The sequence below is a fragment of the Mus caroli genome, chromosome 8 (genome assembly GCF_900094665.2).
Source record: "Mus caroli chromosome 8, CAROLI_EIJ_v1.1, whole genome shotgun sequence".
NCBI lineage: Eukaryota > Metazoa > Chordata > Mammalia > Rodentia > Muridae > Mus > Mus caroli.
In genome coordinates this window covers 97962969-97978378 of record NC_034577.1, presented here as the reverse complement: position 1 = coordinate 97978378, position 15410 = coordinate 97962969, and the positions used below count along the sequence as shown (strand labels likewise).

At 46.9% G+C, this 15410-nt stretch overlaps 1 protein-coding gene across 1 annotated transcript in view; it reads right to left on the bottom strand.

The window, feature by feature from the left end:
- Positions 1 to 1009: 1009 nt before the first annotated feature.
- Positions 1010 to 15410, bottom strand: part of Tango6 (transport and golgi organization 6 homolog) — a 171836-nt gene continuing 157435 nt past the window's right edge. Inside the window, exon 18 of the mRNA XM_021169882.1 lies at positions 1010 to 1697. Within this exon, the coding sequence (XP_021025541.1) occupies positions 1521 to 1697 (177 nt within the window). The 3' untranslated portion in view covers positions 1010 to 1520. The remainder of the gene's footprint in view (positions 1698 to 15410) is intronic.

Genomic DNA, 15410 nt, shown 5'->3' with positions numbered 1-15410 from the left:
GCCAAGCTGAGAAGGCTGTGTAATCTGGCTTGCTCCCAACAGACAAGAACACCTGAATGTCACACCATAGTCACCTGCACTGTCATAGTTCTGCTTCCTTTAGATCAGGAAAGTGGAGATAAAGTCCCGAGATAGAGTCCTATACTTATCTCTGTGATGCTGGGGATCGATGAACACCGCATTCATCTTACAAAGGCGTAGGCTACAGAGCGGCTTATCTGAAGCAGCCAGTTGCTTCCTTTTCCTTTTCGTTCCACGTGGACGAAGTTGCACACACACTGTGCCTGTGTATAGATGTTCATGTATGCGTATGTTCATGTGGGCTCAAGAGTTGAACAGACACTGTACGAGAGCGTGTGAGTGTGTGTAGGCCAAAGGTCAACGTTGGGTGCTGTTTCCCAGGAAACAGCTATCCTTTTTTTTTTTTTAAGAAAGAGAAAGGGATGGGGGTGGGGTCTCTTGGTGGCTGAGAACTCACAGAGTAATTAACTAGACTGGCTGGCCTGTGAGCCTCCAGGATGCACCTGTCCCTGCACACACACACTCACCCCGGCTCCCTAGGCCTGCAGGCACATGCCACCTCAAGCAGTGTTTTTACCTGGATGCAGAGGATGGAGTACAGGTCCTCAGGTTTGCATGATAAGTACTTCAGGGACTAAGGTATCTCCGTATCTCCCCAGTCTCCATCTTCTTCTTCTTCTTCTTTTTCTTTTTTAACCTTTTCTTGTCTTTTGCAATGAAAACACCAAAATACATAAATCCAAGAGCGGATGAACACAGTGCTAAATCTGAAGTTGTTTCAGTGAGCTGGTGACAGGCCACTCCTGTGCCACATAAGCCCTGCCTGCCTTTGTCAGACCACTCCACTGTCTCAGCATCACCCTGAGAGGTGCAGAAGACTGAATGGCAGCTCAAGTAAAAACAGAAGGAGCAATAAGAAGAAAAAAGGCCCCCGAGGACAGACAGGGCTTACTCTTCCTCTTCTGTAAGTCAACCAGCAGCGACAGCATTCACGTTGGCTGATCATTCCAGCCAAGGTAATTTTATTCTTTTATTCTCTCGTATTGTGTAGTTTAAGCAGCAATGCTTCCTTCCCCTCCCCACAGCTGCACACCCAGATGATAGCTCTGCCTGTCCCTCATCACAGGCAGAATCATCTCACTATGACAGAATATCAAGATGGGACCAGGGGGGTGGGGCGGCTTCTCCAGCCGGAAGAAAACGCTCCACAGTGATATACAGGTCTCCTCTAAAGGCTCAGGACAATGAAGGGTGTGGTTAGATGGGATTCACCCTTCTCACTGCACATGCTTTGGGCCAGATGCCGAGTGACCAAGTGGATGCTCTAGAGAGGTAGCCCTGAACACCCAAGTGGTGCCAGCACCGTACAGCTACCTTCAAGTTATAGCAGACCTGAGGTCTGCACCGAGGAGGCGGTGGAGACACCTGCTGGGAGGTGTGTGGCCACTGCTTTGGCTGCTTGGTTTCCCCTGCCTTCTTCCATGTTCTGTGAACCAGGTCTATGGCAGGACCACGATCTTCTTCTCCAGCTTCTGGGGCGGGAACAGGAAGTTCCTCATGATCTCATCGAGCTCCTCCAAGGCCAGCTGGGCATGCAGCTTGGCGACGTCATCAGGTTCCAAGCGCACCACGTGCTTCAGCAAGTGATAGAGATCCTTGAGGACTTCGCTCAGCACCTGGATGGAGAGATGGCGTCATGAGCACATGTCTACTGGGAAGCAGTCTCTGGCGTCCTTGTAAGATAATGCAGGGACCTTCCAACCTGGAGCATGGAGCTGGCTGTGCCCCACATAAGATTCCTTTGTGGTTTCTGCCTGCAACACCTTACTATGATTTTTAAGGCTGTGCCTCATTATTTCCAGACCCTAGTATAGCTCCTAGACCCTCCCCCTTCAGTCAAAAGATAGCAGAGGCCTCAGGACAAAGGCAGCCAAGAGATGTGGGCACAGATGGCTGCCTGCATTTTCCTCAGGGCCTCTGTGTGTCTGTATAAGCACACATATAGGAGTCAGTGCTCCCTCTGCAATGTGGAGCCTGATGTAGAACTAAGGCCAAAGGCCTGATGGCGACAGCCTTTACCAGTGACCCAGCTTACCATCTCCTGGTCTTCTGGGGTACAGATTGACCTCAAACGTGGGGTCCCCATACCTCACTCTTTGGAGGGAGAGAGATATGTTTGGTTCTAGTTTAAGATTTTTGTTAAGGCTGGTTATAGTGGCACAGACCTTTAATCCCAGCACTCAGAAGACAGATCTCTGAGTTCGAGGCCAGCCTGGTCTCTACTGTAAATCCCAGAACAGTCAAGGCTACACTTAGAACCCACCCTGGAAAGAATTACAGGAAAGCAGGACGGAGTAGACAAGCCCATGAGAGTGTAAAACAGAACCAGACTCAGCATGGTGGCACCTGCTTCTGATTCCACTCCTCCTGGAAGGTAGCAGCAGAAGGGTCAGCAGTTCAAAGCTGGCCTCAGCTACAATAGAGGAGTCAGTGCCAGCCTGGGCTATGAGACCCTGTCTCAAACTAGAGCAAAACAAACAACAATAAAACAAGTAAAAACCAAACCAAAACAAAACAAAACATTTGAGGCCCCAAGGGCAGAAGACAGAGGGCAGATTATACTTTGGGTAGAGTGAATTGCAGAAATGACCAGAAACAGTGGGCGGCAAACACATGGTCTGGCCCAGACTCATGCAGGCATCTCAGTCCCACACAACCCTGCGTGCTGGCTGCTTGGTGTCCTGGACTTGCTATGAGAAATTAGAAGCCCTCTAGCTTGTGAGGTTTTTGGTCATCATGGCACTGGGGATGAGTAAGGCAAGGTAAGGAACAGGGTTCCCCTAAAAGACCCGGGCCCTTCCTGCCCACACCTGGCCTCCCTGTGCTGCCTGAACTCTGGCTCTGTGGATCTTTCTCTAAGCAGAGCTCCTTGCCAGGGCTCCACCTCTGCACACGCTTTCTGCCACAAGGCTATTTCATGCCCTGCTTATCCTATACACAGGGCCAAGATACCACTTCCGAGGGCTTTTCTCTCTAACACCTATCCTCAAATTCTGTTTGTAGCCCCTATCACAATTATAATTTAAGTATTTCTTGTGATTTTGTCTTTTTATTTAGATTGGGAATTGATATTATATAATTTAAAATGTTTTCCTCGTTGGGCAGTGGTGGCGCATGCCTTTAATCCCAGCACTTGGGAGGCAGAGGCAGGCGGATTTCTGAGTTCGAGGCCAGCCTGGTCTACAGAGTGAGTTCCAGGACAGCCAGGACTACACAGAGAAACCCTGTCTTGAAACAAACAAACAAACAAACCAAAACCAAAACCAAACAAAAAATGTTTTCCTCATTAGATCACAGGTACTACCGATGCCAAGTGTGTCTTGCTTTCTTCTACAGAGGGCCAGGACTTCACAAAACTGGCATCTGACAGATGCTCTAACACATCCATGATGGGATGAAGGCACACATGCCACTCCTGACCAGCCTCATGACTCTAAGAACATCTACCAAACAGTGCCAGACAGCCAGTCTAGTCCCCCAAGCCCATGCGCCTGCTTTAATGACCTACAATTGAACTATTAAAACTACTAATAATTGTTACTGGATTTATGACTTGTAAATGACATCTAGTGAAACGATGGAGCAGGAGTGTGAGCAGAGGAGATGCACGCCGTCTCTCACAAGTGATCTTTGACTGTGTTAATTATGCGCCATCAACACAAGACTCTGGTAGACTTACAGCGAGTGGGAGAATAATTCCAGCCAGAAGCAGGTCCAGGTGTCTGTTATTCCTACAACTGAGTAAATAGACCTACTGACAGCCTGGAGAGTTCCAGTTTTCCATTCCAGCTAGAACCTGTGCCCACCACACAAGAAAGTAATGGCTGTCTCAGAAAGACAGACGGTCAGGGAGCTCTATGTGACACCCTCTCCCACTCACCCACTTCTTTGTTTTAGTGAAACATTTACCTAAAGACAGCTACACAGAATGAAGCAGGCCATCCTGTCGTCCTTGCTGCCCCGGCTGGCCAGCCCGATGGAGGTGCAGGCTGACAGCAGGCGGGCGAGTAAGGACACAGTTGTGCTCGCTTTTGCATGTTCTTCCAGTTTTCAATGACGGAAAGGCACATGCACGTGCACGATGAGGGGGATACACACTGTAATTCTGGCGATTCTGTGTATAGAGGTAAATACTCTTCTATTTGCATTTCAGATTGACACTGCATGGAGTAAAGATGAGCTGTAAAAAGCATGTAATTATTTCACACGTCAGTTTCTCCTTAGAGCAACCTCAATGGCAATCAGCAACCACCTGGACAAGTAAATGGAGATTCTGGGGGAGAAAGGGAAGCTGCATCTGATTATAATGAATGCCACACACACACACCCCTTTTTTTTTTTTTTTTTTGAGACAGGGTTTCTCTGTGTAGCCCTGGCTGTTCTGGAACTTGAACTTGCTCTATAGACCAGGTTGGCCTTGAACATACAGAGATCTGCCCCCTCTGCCTCCCAAGTGCTGAGATTAAAGGCATGTGCCACCACTGCCTGGCCCCTCTTTTTTAAAAAAAAAATTATTTTTTTGTTTTTGTTTTTGGAGACAGAGTTCCTCTGTGTAGCTCTGGCTGTCCTGGAACTCACTCTGTAGACCTGGCTGGCCTCAAACTCAGAAATCCGCCTGTCTCTGCCTCCCGAGTGCTGGGATTAAAGGCGTGTGCCACCATGCCTGGCTTTAAAAATGTTTTTAAGGATGCATTTATTCTATGTGTATGCGTGCTTTGTTTGCATGGACATCTGTACATCCCGTGCATCCTAGTACTGGACTTATGGACAGTTGTGAGCTGCTATGTGAGTGCTAGGAATTGAACTTGGGTCCTCTACAAGGACAGCATATGCTCAACTGCTGGACTGTCTCTCTGCCCCCACCCCCTCCCTATTAGTGGGGGCCTTGTGTTTTGGTTTTGCATGGGAACACAGGTCTCACACAGTAGTTCTGCCATGCCTGTTCCTTTTCTAAGTGTTGCTCCATTAAGTCCTGAGCCCGTGAGCCAAGCTTGCTAAGATGCTGTACATGTCTTGGACTTTCTCAAGGAGCTGTTAGACACACCAGGAGTAAGACGGGCATCCTGCCCTGACTAGCTCTGCCCACACTCTGCTAACTGGTCTTCATCTTTTTAGGCAGAGTGAAAATGAGATGATGCCAGAAAGAGGATGACTGCACAGCTCCTGTCCATAGTTACCACTCACTCTGATCATTATGAAGGGCCTACGTGGTACCCAGGCCATGTACTAGGCTAAAGAGATGGATAGTCCATGAGCCAGCCTCTAGCAGCCAAAGCCCAGAGAAGGAGGAGGCACAGGCTATACAGTGAGGTCTCTACTGAGAGGTAAATGGTGTGCCTGATTATCAGGATCAAAGGAGAACACCTGCCTTGGAGGTGGGAGGGAGACAAGCTACAACATTCTGCTGGTGAAAGGAGTGTCACTGTGACACGGATTGGGTGGTACCAGGGAATGGCTTTGGGATCCATTAGCAAGTCCCTCGACCTTTAGCCACTTGAGATAAAGTCGTCCCTAAGCAAAAGCATTTTAAAATGTTACATTTATAATAAAAACTATATTTATTTATTTAGTATGTCTATATGTATGTGAATGCACATGTGCCATGACTCACACATGTGTAAGTCTTCTTCTTATGCCTTGTGGGTCCCAGGAATTGAACTCAGGTCCTCGGGTTTGGCAGCGAGTGCCTTCACCCACTGAACTATCTTGCTGTCCTTGGCTTCCAACTCTCTAGGCAGCCAAGGGTGACTGTGGCTCTTCCCTGCCTCCTTCCAGAGGCTGAGAGTACAGTGCATACCACCTGGTCAGGTTTCAGCCATGCAGGGAGTGAACCCAGGGCCAGGCAAGCGCTCTGCCATCTGAGCTACGTTCAGAGCCCTGCAAGACTTCTTTCTCCTGGAGACACCCACCACTCAAAGAAAGCCAGCTTTACCTCTTTAAATGAGGCGGTTCTCAGGTATTCTGCTCTTCCTGGGATGGGGTAGGAATCTCTCCTGGGCACTGTTGTGTCTTAAATAACAGTCATGCTCGTGCCAACACATGGCATCCTGGAGGTGTGCTGGCTGAGCTCCTGTCATCAGGCTCTGGGCATTTTTTTTTTTTTTTTTGTGAGTGTTAAGCAAAGCCTTCTTCTTAATTAACACCCCACCCCCACCCCCTGTGCCAATCTCCAATCCTCCTCTATATCATGGGACTTCCTCTGAACTCCCCAAGGATCAAAGCCTCCTGTCAGCCAAGGATTGTCACCAAATCCTAAGGATCAGGGGCTGAATACAAGAAAAGTTCAAAGGTAAAGTTATTCACAGGACCCTCTGAGGTGGGCAGGATACAAGCAATCCTGTGGGGGGAACCTCTCATTAAGACTTCAACACCCTGCCATCTACACACACACACACCACACACACACATACACCACACACACACACACACACACACACACATACCCCATCTATAACCCCAACACCTGCCATCTACACACACATACATACAACACATACCCCATAATCTATACATACACACACACACCACCCCAGTCAAGCCCCAAAACTGCAGGGAGAGGAAAGGGGCATGGGTAGTGTGTGCTTGCGGGGAGGGAGGTGCCTCCTCTCATTCAGAAGGGCTCAGAGCAGCAGGTGGCTGCCAAAAGCACTGGACAGGAGAAGCCCTTTGTGGTTTCAGGGGAGTTTCCTTTTTGGAGTTGGAATCTCACATGGACATTGGACCTAATGCTAACCATGTCCTCTACACTGAGGTGTGCACACCTCTGCCTAGCCCCTAGGTCAGGAGACTTAAAGCAGCACCAGCTTCCTTGTGTGAAACCTCCCTGGAAGGCTGGAGCTGAGGTGCCTCACCAGCAGACAGGGGCAACTGTGTACCACACACAGCCATTTTCCCACCCGTCCTGTTCACCAGCTTGGGGGTTTCAGCAACAAGGGCAATGTTTGGGGTTGGCGTGGCTGAGACGCAGAAGGCTTAGTAAACAGAACATGTGAGCAGAAGTGCCTTGGGCACACAGGTGCACTTTCAAATGGAAAAGCAGAAAAACAGCCGAGGACTCTTTCCGGACGCTCAGAACATTCCTGCAAAGCTGTGTCTTTGAGTTAAGATCAAAAGAAGAAATAAATGGCAGGTATTCTTCTTGTTAGATCCTAAATATGTTTATTTATTTGGTTATAAAAGCCACATAACCATAAGTCAGAATATTTGGAAACTACAGGGAGGAAGAAAGAAAATCTCTAGCCAGACCTACCTTTCTAACACACACAGAGACATTTTTGTTATTTGAGACAGAGTCTTGACATGTTAGCTCTGGTTAGCCTGGCACTTGTTATGTAGGCCAGGCTGGCCTTGAACTCTTTAAGACGTGCTTACTCTGACTTCCCAGTGTTAGGATAAAAGGTGTGTGTGTGCCACCATTCCCATCAAGATGAACACACACACACACTATAAATATATGATTTATTTATTTATTTATTTATTTATTTATTTAGATTTATTTATTATATGTAAGTACACTGTAGCTGTCTTCAGACACTCCAGAAGAGGGCGCCAGATCTCGTTACGGATGGTTGTGAGCCACCATGTGGTTGCTGGGATTTGAACTCTGGACCTTCGGAAGAGCAGTCGGGTGCTCTTACCCACTGAGCCATCTCACCAGCCCTTTTTTTGTTTTGTTTTGGTGTTTTTTTTTTTCTTTTTTTTTTTTTTATGAGACAGGGTTTTTCTGTGTAGCCCTGGCTGTCCTGGAACTCACTTTGTAGACCAGGCTGGCCTCGAACTCAGAAATCCGCCTGCTTCTACCTCCCGAGTGCTGGGATTAAAGGCGTGCGCCACCACGCCCGGCTCTATATGATTTATTTTAATGTACATACAATTTATTTGTATGGGTATTTTGTCTCATGTGTGGCTGTGCACCCCATGTGGGCAAATCCTTAGAAACTAGAATCCCTGGAACTGAAGCTTCAGACAGAGAGCTGTGAGCTGCCATGTGAGTGATAAGAATTGAACTTGGGTCCTATGGAAGGACAGCCAGTTCTCGTAACCCCCGAGTCATCTCTCAAGCCCTTGCTTTAATTTTATAAAAAATGATTTCAAACATAAGGGAGAAGCAGAAAAACAAGATGTTATTTTTTTCTTACATATGTAGTGTGTATATCATGTGAAGTCTGAGAGGAACTCTGTGGGGAGCTCAGAGGAGAGACGGCAGTAGGGGTATGAATCAAGAAAGATCACGGAGGCTGGAGGATTGCCATGAAAGTGATTAAGAGCAGGACAGCTTTGGTAGAGGACTGGGATCGATTCCCAGCACCCACCTGGTGCCTCACAACCAACTGTCACACCATCAGTTCTAGAACATGTAACTCCCTCCTCTGTGGTGCACAGACATACATGAAGCAAAGCATTCATACATAGAGAGTCGGAGGCCAATGTGGGTGATAGCAGGCACTCTCTAAAAAAACAAACAAAAAGATTTTTTTCTTTTGTGTGTAGCATGTTTCCTGTGTGTGCACATACATGTGGCGGTCAGAGGACAACCGTGTGTGAAATTCATCAGGAGTTGCTCCCCTTTATGTGCAGCCAGAGCTTGGAGATCACCAAACTGGCTAGGCTGCCTGGCCAGGAAGGCCCGAGGACTGCCTGTCTCCACCTTCCTAGATCAGGGATTACGGCCATACACACTGCACCCGGCTTTTCTGGTGCAGGTTCTGGTGGTTGAACTCAGGCATTTACCTACTGGGCTATAGCTCCAGCCCAAGGGGAAAAAAATTTAAAAAGCAAAACAAAACAACCAAGTTTCTTTCTTTACTCTTTATGTCTATGTCTGTGCACCTGCATGCGTTTGTTTATATGCTCCATGTGTGTGCAGGTGGCCTTGAAAGCCACACAGGTATTGTGGTCTGGTTTGTTTTGTTTTGTTTTGAGACACTGCCCCTCTCTGTAGTGCTGGAAGTAGCTATGTAGATCAGCCTGGCCTCGAATTCATAGAGATGAGCCTTTGCCTCCCAAGTGCTAGGATTAAAGGCATGTGCCAACATGCCAGACATAAATGTGTATTTTAAGCAATTTATGTTTATCCTATGGTAGATATGGGTATTTTCAAGACCCTACATGTGCACGTGTACCAAGTATGTGCCGTGTTCTCATGGAGGCCAGAAGAAGGTGTTGAATTCCCTAGAACTGGAGTTATAGGTGGTTGTGAGCCTGCACACTGGTGCTGAGAACCAAACCCAGCTCCTCCACAAGAACAGCAACTGCTGTTAACTACTGAGCCATCTTACTAGCCTCTACACAGAAAACTCTTTTGAAAATCCATACAAATTCTTTTTGGGGGTGCGGGGGGAGTAGCTTTGAGTCAGAGTTTCTCTGTGTAGCTTTGGCTGTCTGGACTTGCTCTGTAGACCAGGCTGGAATTTTGTTTGTTTGTTTGTTTGTTTGTTTGTTTTTTCGAGACAGGGTTTCTCTGTATAGCCCTGGCTGTCCTGGAACTCACTTTGTAGACCAGGTTGGCCTCGAACTCAGAAATCCGCCTGCCTCTGCCTCCTGAGTGCTGGGATTAAAGATGTGTGCCACCATGTCCGGAGGAAAATTTTTTATTTTATTATTTTATGTGTGCAAATGTTTTTGCCTGCATGTATGTATCTGGTGCCAATAGAGGTCAGAAGAGGGTATCAGATCCCCTGGGACTGGAGTTACAGATGGTTGTAAGCTGCTGTGTGTGTTCTGAGACCCTGATGGAACAAGTGCTCTTACAATTGAATTAAGCCTCTGATCCCTTAAAAAACTTTTAAAGAGTAATGTCGATGAGGTAGCTCAGCAAATAAAGTCACTTACTGCCGAGCCTGGAAACCTGAATTTGACCCCTTGGGGTCCACATCTAGGAGAGATGATTCCCATATATTTATACTATCCTCTACCTTCTGCATGTGAGCCATGGCATCCTACACTAAATAAATAGACAAGACTACGTCATCATAAAAGGAAAGCCACGAACATCACCTCCAGTTTTTCTAGGGCCCTACAGCTAGTAAAGAAGGAGGCCAGACCCAATGGCATGGACTTTGGAGATGTGACTCTATTAAATATATGCACTCACTACTGCATCTCCAAATGGTTATCTTTCTTATTACTACAAAGAAGTATACAGAAAGCCAATCTGCTGCCACCCTTACAAGTCTATTGTAGGCTCTAGCAGATGGAATGCATGTGAGAATATTTTGCTTTCTTAAACAAATATCTATATATCTATATCTCAAGGATCCTTATTATTACTGCCACTTTGAGAAATCTGGCTTGCTATCAGGGGCTAAGGGCAAAGACACGGCTCTCAAGACAAAGAATAGAGAGAAGCCCCAAATATGAGCAGGCAGAAAAGGAAGGGGTGTGGGAGCAGGGCAGGGGTGAGTAAGTTGGGAACATGGCTTATTTTGTATATATTTGCTTTTTGTAATTTTGGGGGGACGGAGTAGTTCCAGATAAAGTTTCTCTGTGTAGCCTTGGCTATCCTGGAATTCACTCTGTAGACCAGGCTGCCCACCTTGTCTCCCAAGTGCTGAGAATGAAGGTGTGTGCCACCACCACTAGCTTGCTTTTTGTAATAAAAGATCATTTGTTTATTTCCCACTAAGGCTTTATTTGGAGAAAAGAACAAAATGGTGTCACTGCTTGCCACACCTTGATGGCTGGTTACTGCTACACACACACACACACACACACACACACACACACACACACACACACGTTAATTGTTTATATTTATTTATTTGGCATGTATGTCCACATGTGGATATATATGCCACAGTAGAGACTCTCTTTCCTATCATGTAGGATCCAGGGCTCAGACTCACAGTGCTGGGTGGCACAGTGGCAAGTGCTTTTTTGTGCCTTTGCCCTCTGAGTTATCTCAATGTCCCCTTACTCCCTTAGATTAAAAAAAAAAGATTTATTTTGTTTTTAATTATATGTGTGTTGGTCTGTACATGAGCGTTAGGCCTGCTGCCACGGTGAGAAGTGTCAGACCCCTTGAGGCTGGATATGCAGGCAGTTGTAAGCTGTCCAATCTGGGTGCTGGGAATTGAACCTGGGTCCTCTGCATGAGATAATACATGTGCTTAACTACTGAGCCATCTCTCCAGACCCTACATTTTATTCATTTATTTACTAATTATTATCATTATTATTATTGTTTTGGTTTTTTGAGATCAGGTCTCTTATGTAACTCTGGCTATTGTGTAACTCTGTAGACCAAGTTGGCCTTGAATTCACAGAGATTCCCCCCATCAGTGCTGGGACTAAAGGTGTGTACTACCATGCCCAGCTCATTTATTTATTTATCATTGTATGTAAATAATGTGTATGTGCGTGCATAGAGGTAAGAGGATACCTTTGTGGATTGGTTCTGTCCACCTTTAGGTGGGGTCTGGGGACCAGACTCAGGGTACCTACCATTCATGCTTAGTAAATACCCTTACTTTCCGAGCCATCCCATCAGCCAAAGTTAATGTTATAAAACACATAATCTGAACACTCACTTAGGAGGCAGAGGCAGGCGGATCTCTGTGCATTTAAAACCAGCCTAGTCGACAGAGAGTTCCAGGACAGCCAAGACTACACAGAGAACCCCTGACTCAAAAGAAAACAAACAAGGTAAAACAAAAAGGCAGATAGGAAATTTGAAGGACCACAACTAATAATAACTCATAAAGAACAATTCTGTCTAAATCATCACTAAAATGTGTGAGTAAAAAGAACAACAAGGAACAAGAGGAACAATGAGGTTTCAGGTGGAAGAGAGCTTTACATTTCACCTAATATGTTCAATTCAACAGACAGACACAGAATTTCTGTAGTATAAAACAGCTACAGCGAGTTGTGCACCTTAGGAAACCTTCAGTGCAGTGTAGGGGCCAGTGTGGGTCAGGTGGTAATGGCATGTGTGTCACACTGCAACATCTGATGGTGCTACTGTGCAGCACTGAGGGCACTGGGGGGAATTCTGCCGGGCCAGCAAACAGGTCTGGGCTCCAAGCCTACAAGGCAGGCAGCCTCTCCACCATAATGAGAAGGGGGTGGTTGGGGGAGCCAAATGGAGGTGGTTGCTGGCCCAGCTACTTTACTGATAAAATCTAAAGCTTCACTTTGAGAGGTCTAGGAAAAAGAAATTAGGGCTGACTCCAACAGCAAGGCCACTTGCAGATTTTGAGACACTGCATCTCGAGTGCAGGGAAGTCAGCAGAGAGGCAGGAGTCCTGCCACCTAAGGGATTCTATCCACACCTGGTGGCTCACTAAAGCCCAAGCTGCCGTTATTACTAACTGAAGGTTACTGAGCCTTTCAGAGGGCATTTATTTATTTATTTTCAAATTATTTCTATTAGACTTAGAGACAAGCGTTACCTTGACCCCTCCTGGATTGTGCCTAGCTGTACAATGGGGAAAGAATCCCAAGTGTGAACTGTAGATGGGGTGGAAGAGGAGGGGAGTATTGTACATGAGTTTCCCTGGAGAACAAGGGAGAAGCTAACTGGCCGATTGCTAAAAAACCTTCCAGGGATATAGGTAGGTGAGGCAGTGCAGGGACAGAGACCAAAGTGGCTGCTGGCTTTAAGCTCCTGGTAGAAATGATGGCTCAGGGTCCTAAACAAAAGACAGAGAGCAGAAGTCCCCAGGTCTAATGTGTGTGCTTCCAGGCTAGCTCTTGCTGAGGCACTCCACCCAAGGTTTCAGAGGCCACAGGGCTTGCAGCCCTCTGTGGCAGGGACAGGATCCACGGCCACCACCGCAGTAGGAATAGTGCAGCCTCTTTCAGAATGTCTTTAAATAGCAACCCGAGGAAGACAGCAGCTTCCCTGCACCTCCACAGGCACCGAAATAGAACAAAGGCAGCAGGGAGAATGGCCAGAGCTTGTACAAAGGTGGCGGTGGCTGCAGCTGCTGCGAGACTGGCAGCATCTCAGAGATCCATGACAAATTCACCCTTCAAAGGGCACTAGCTGCCACACCTGGAGACAGGCTTTATTGCTTCCAACCCCCGGGATCTCTATGCAGACACCTGCCAAGGGTGGAGGTCCTGTTTCCTTCCTTCCCCGAAAGCTTTCTGCTAGACAGCCAAGGGGCAGGAAACGGATCCCTGTTGCCATTTATTGGTGGTTCTACACTGGTCACAGGGCTGAGCCCTTTCCACCAGTTTTACCACTGAATCCTGTGACACAGGGATTATCGATCCCAGTTTACAGAACTGGGACTGGGGTTTAGAGGTTTATTATTCAAACAGGTAACTGCCAAGTTTGACGACTCTACAAACCCTGCCTTTAAAGGTGCCCGTTACTAGGAAATCTGTTCTGCAGGAAGGACTTGTCCCTCTCCTGCACTGCCAACCTTGCTTATTTGGATGGTACCTGGTTAGTAGGGCATAGTGGGAGCTGACTGGGTAGGGTCTGATTCCAGGAAGTGCCAGTTTGCTTTGGGACACCCTGAATCATTATAATCTTTTTTTTTTAAGATTTATTTATTTATTATATGTAAGTACACTGTAGCTGTCCTCAGACACTCCAGAAGAGGGTGCCAGATCTCGTTACGGATGGTTGTGAGCCACCATGTGGTTGCTGGGATTCGAACTCTGGACCTTCGGAAGAGCAGTCGGGTGCTCTTACCCACTGAGCCATCTCACCAGCCCGAATCATTATAATCTTAGCTTGCTCAAACAGCCTGGGTGTCCCTGGAGTTAGCCAGGTCTTTGCAGGGAGAGAAAGTGCTGGTTGTAGACCCTAGGTCATCTGCCTAGTGGAACTCAGTGCTGCAATGACCCAGGAAGAAAAGGCTGCAGAGCTTGACCAAAGGCTGAAGAGAACCAGATGTATGAATAGACAGATGAGGCTAGGGTCTGTATTGTTTGCTAATACACATGGAGTGTGAAACATGTTAGAGATTATAACCCCATCCCTCACCACAGAGGGTGGACACACTGCCCCCAAGGGATACTGTCTAAGTAGCTAGTGACCCCCCTCCCCCACACACTTATTCTACTGATGCAAATGAAAAGCCTCAGTATTATTTAGTGGTATAGGGGGACATACCTTGTGCATGGTAGGCAAGCCATAGCCGTGGCCTCTATGAAACATTTTATTTCAGTTTTGTCTGTTTATTTTACATGTGTGCCTGTTTTGTCTGCATGGATGTCTGTGCATCGCATACATGACTGGTGCTGGTGGAGGTCAGAAGAGAGTGTCAGACTTCCTGGAACTGGAGCTACTGATGGCTGCCAGCTGCCAATTGAGTGCTGGGAACTGAACCCAGGTCCTCTGGAAGAACAACAAGTGCTCTTTGCTGAACCATCTCTCCAACTACTCCCTGAACCCCCATGAAAAACTTTTTTTTTTTTTGGTTTTTTCGAGACAGGGTTTCTCTGTGTAGCCCTGGCTGTCCTGGAACTCACTCTGTAGACCAGGCTGGCCTCGAACTCAGAAATCTGCCTGTCTCTGCCTCCCAAGTGCTGGGATTAAAACTGCCCGGATGAAAAACTTTTAAAATATCTGGAACTTGCCAGATTCCTAAGAATCAGATTCTTAAAGTTTGGGACTTATGACTTTAAACATTTTAACACTTCTTATACTTTGTAGGTGACTCTGACGACTTAAAAACAATGATGTATCAACAAGAAATTCAACTTGTGTGTGTGTGTGTGTGTGTGTGTGTGAGAGAGAGAGAGAGAGAGAGTCGGAGAGAGAGAGAGAGAGAGAGTCGGAGGTCACCTTTGGGGACCTTCCTCTAGCATACAGTTTGTTGAGACAGGGTCTCTCACTGATCACTCATTTCTGCAAGCTGGCTGCTCTTGTGACCTGCCTGTCTCTGCCACTGCTCTTCTGTGGGTGCTGGGGTGTGAATTCAGATGCCCTTGATCTTGTAGCAAGCACTCACCCCCCAAGCAACATCCCAGCCCCCAGAATCAATAACCTAACACAAGTAAGGACAGGCAGCACAGGACATCCGCAAAACAAAACAAAACAAAACAACAAAAGACCTAAAAAAGCTGACAGGAGCCTTAGTAGGGATCTGCCATTATTTCAAAAGTGAAAGTGTTAAGTAGCTGCCCAAGATGCAGCTAAGTGTCAATGACAAGGCAAAGAGACTTGGACTATATTTCTTGGAATTTTCTTAATTATGAACAAAGAAGTTTTCTTTTTCCAGAACAGAAAATAACTCTTACATGTACATTTGTACTGTATCTCCCAGGCCAGTGAGATGGCTATGCCATCTCTGCAACCTGAGTTGGGTCCCCTAGAACCTACGTAAAAGCTGGACTTGGGAGCATGCATTACTTTCTCAGCACAGGGA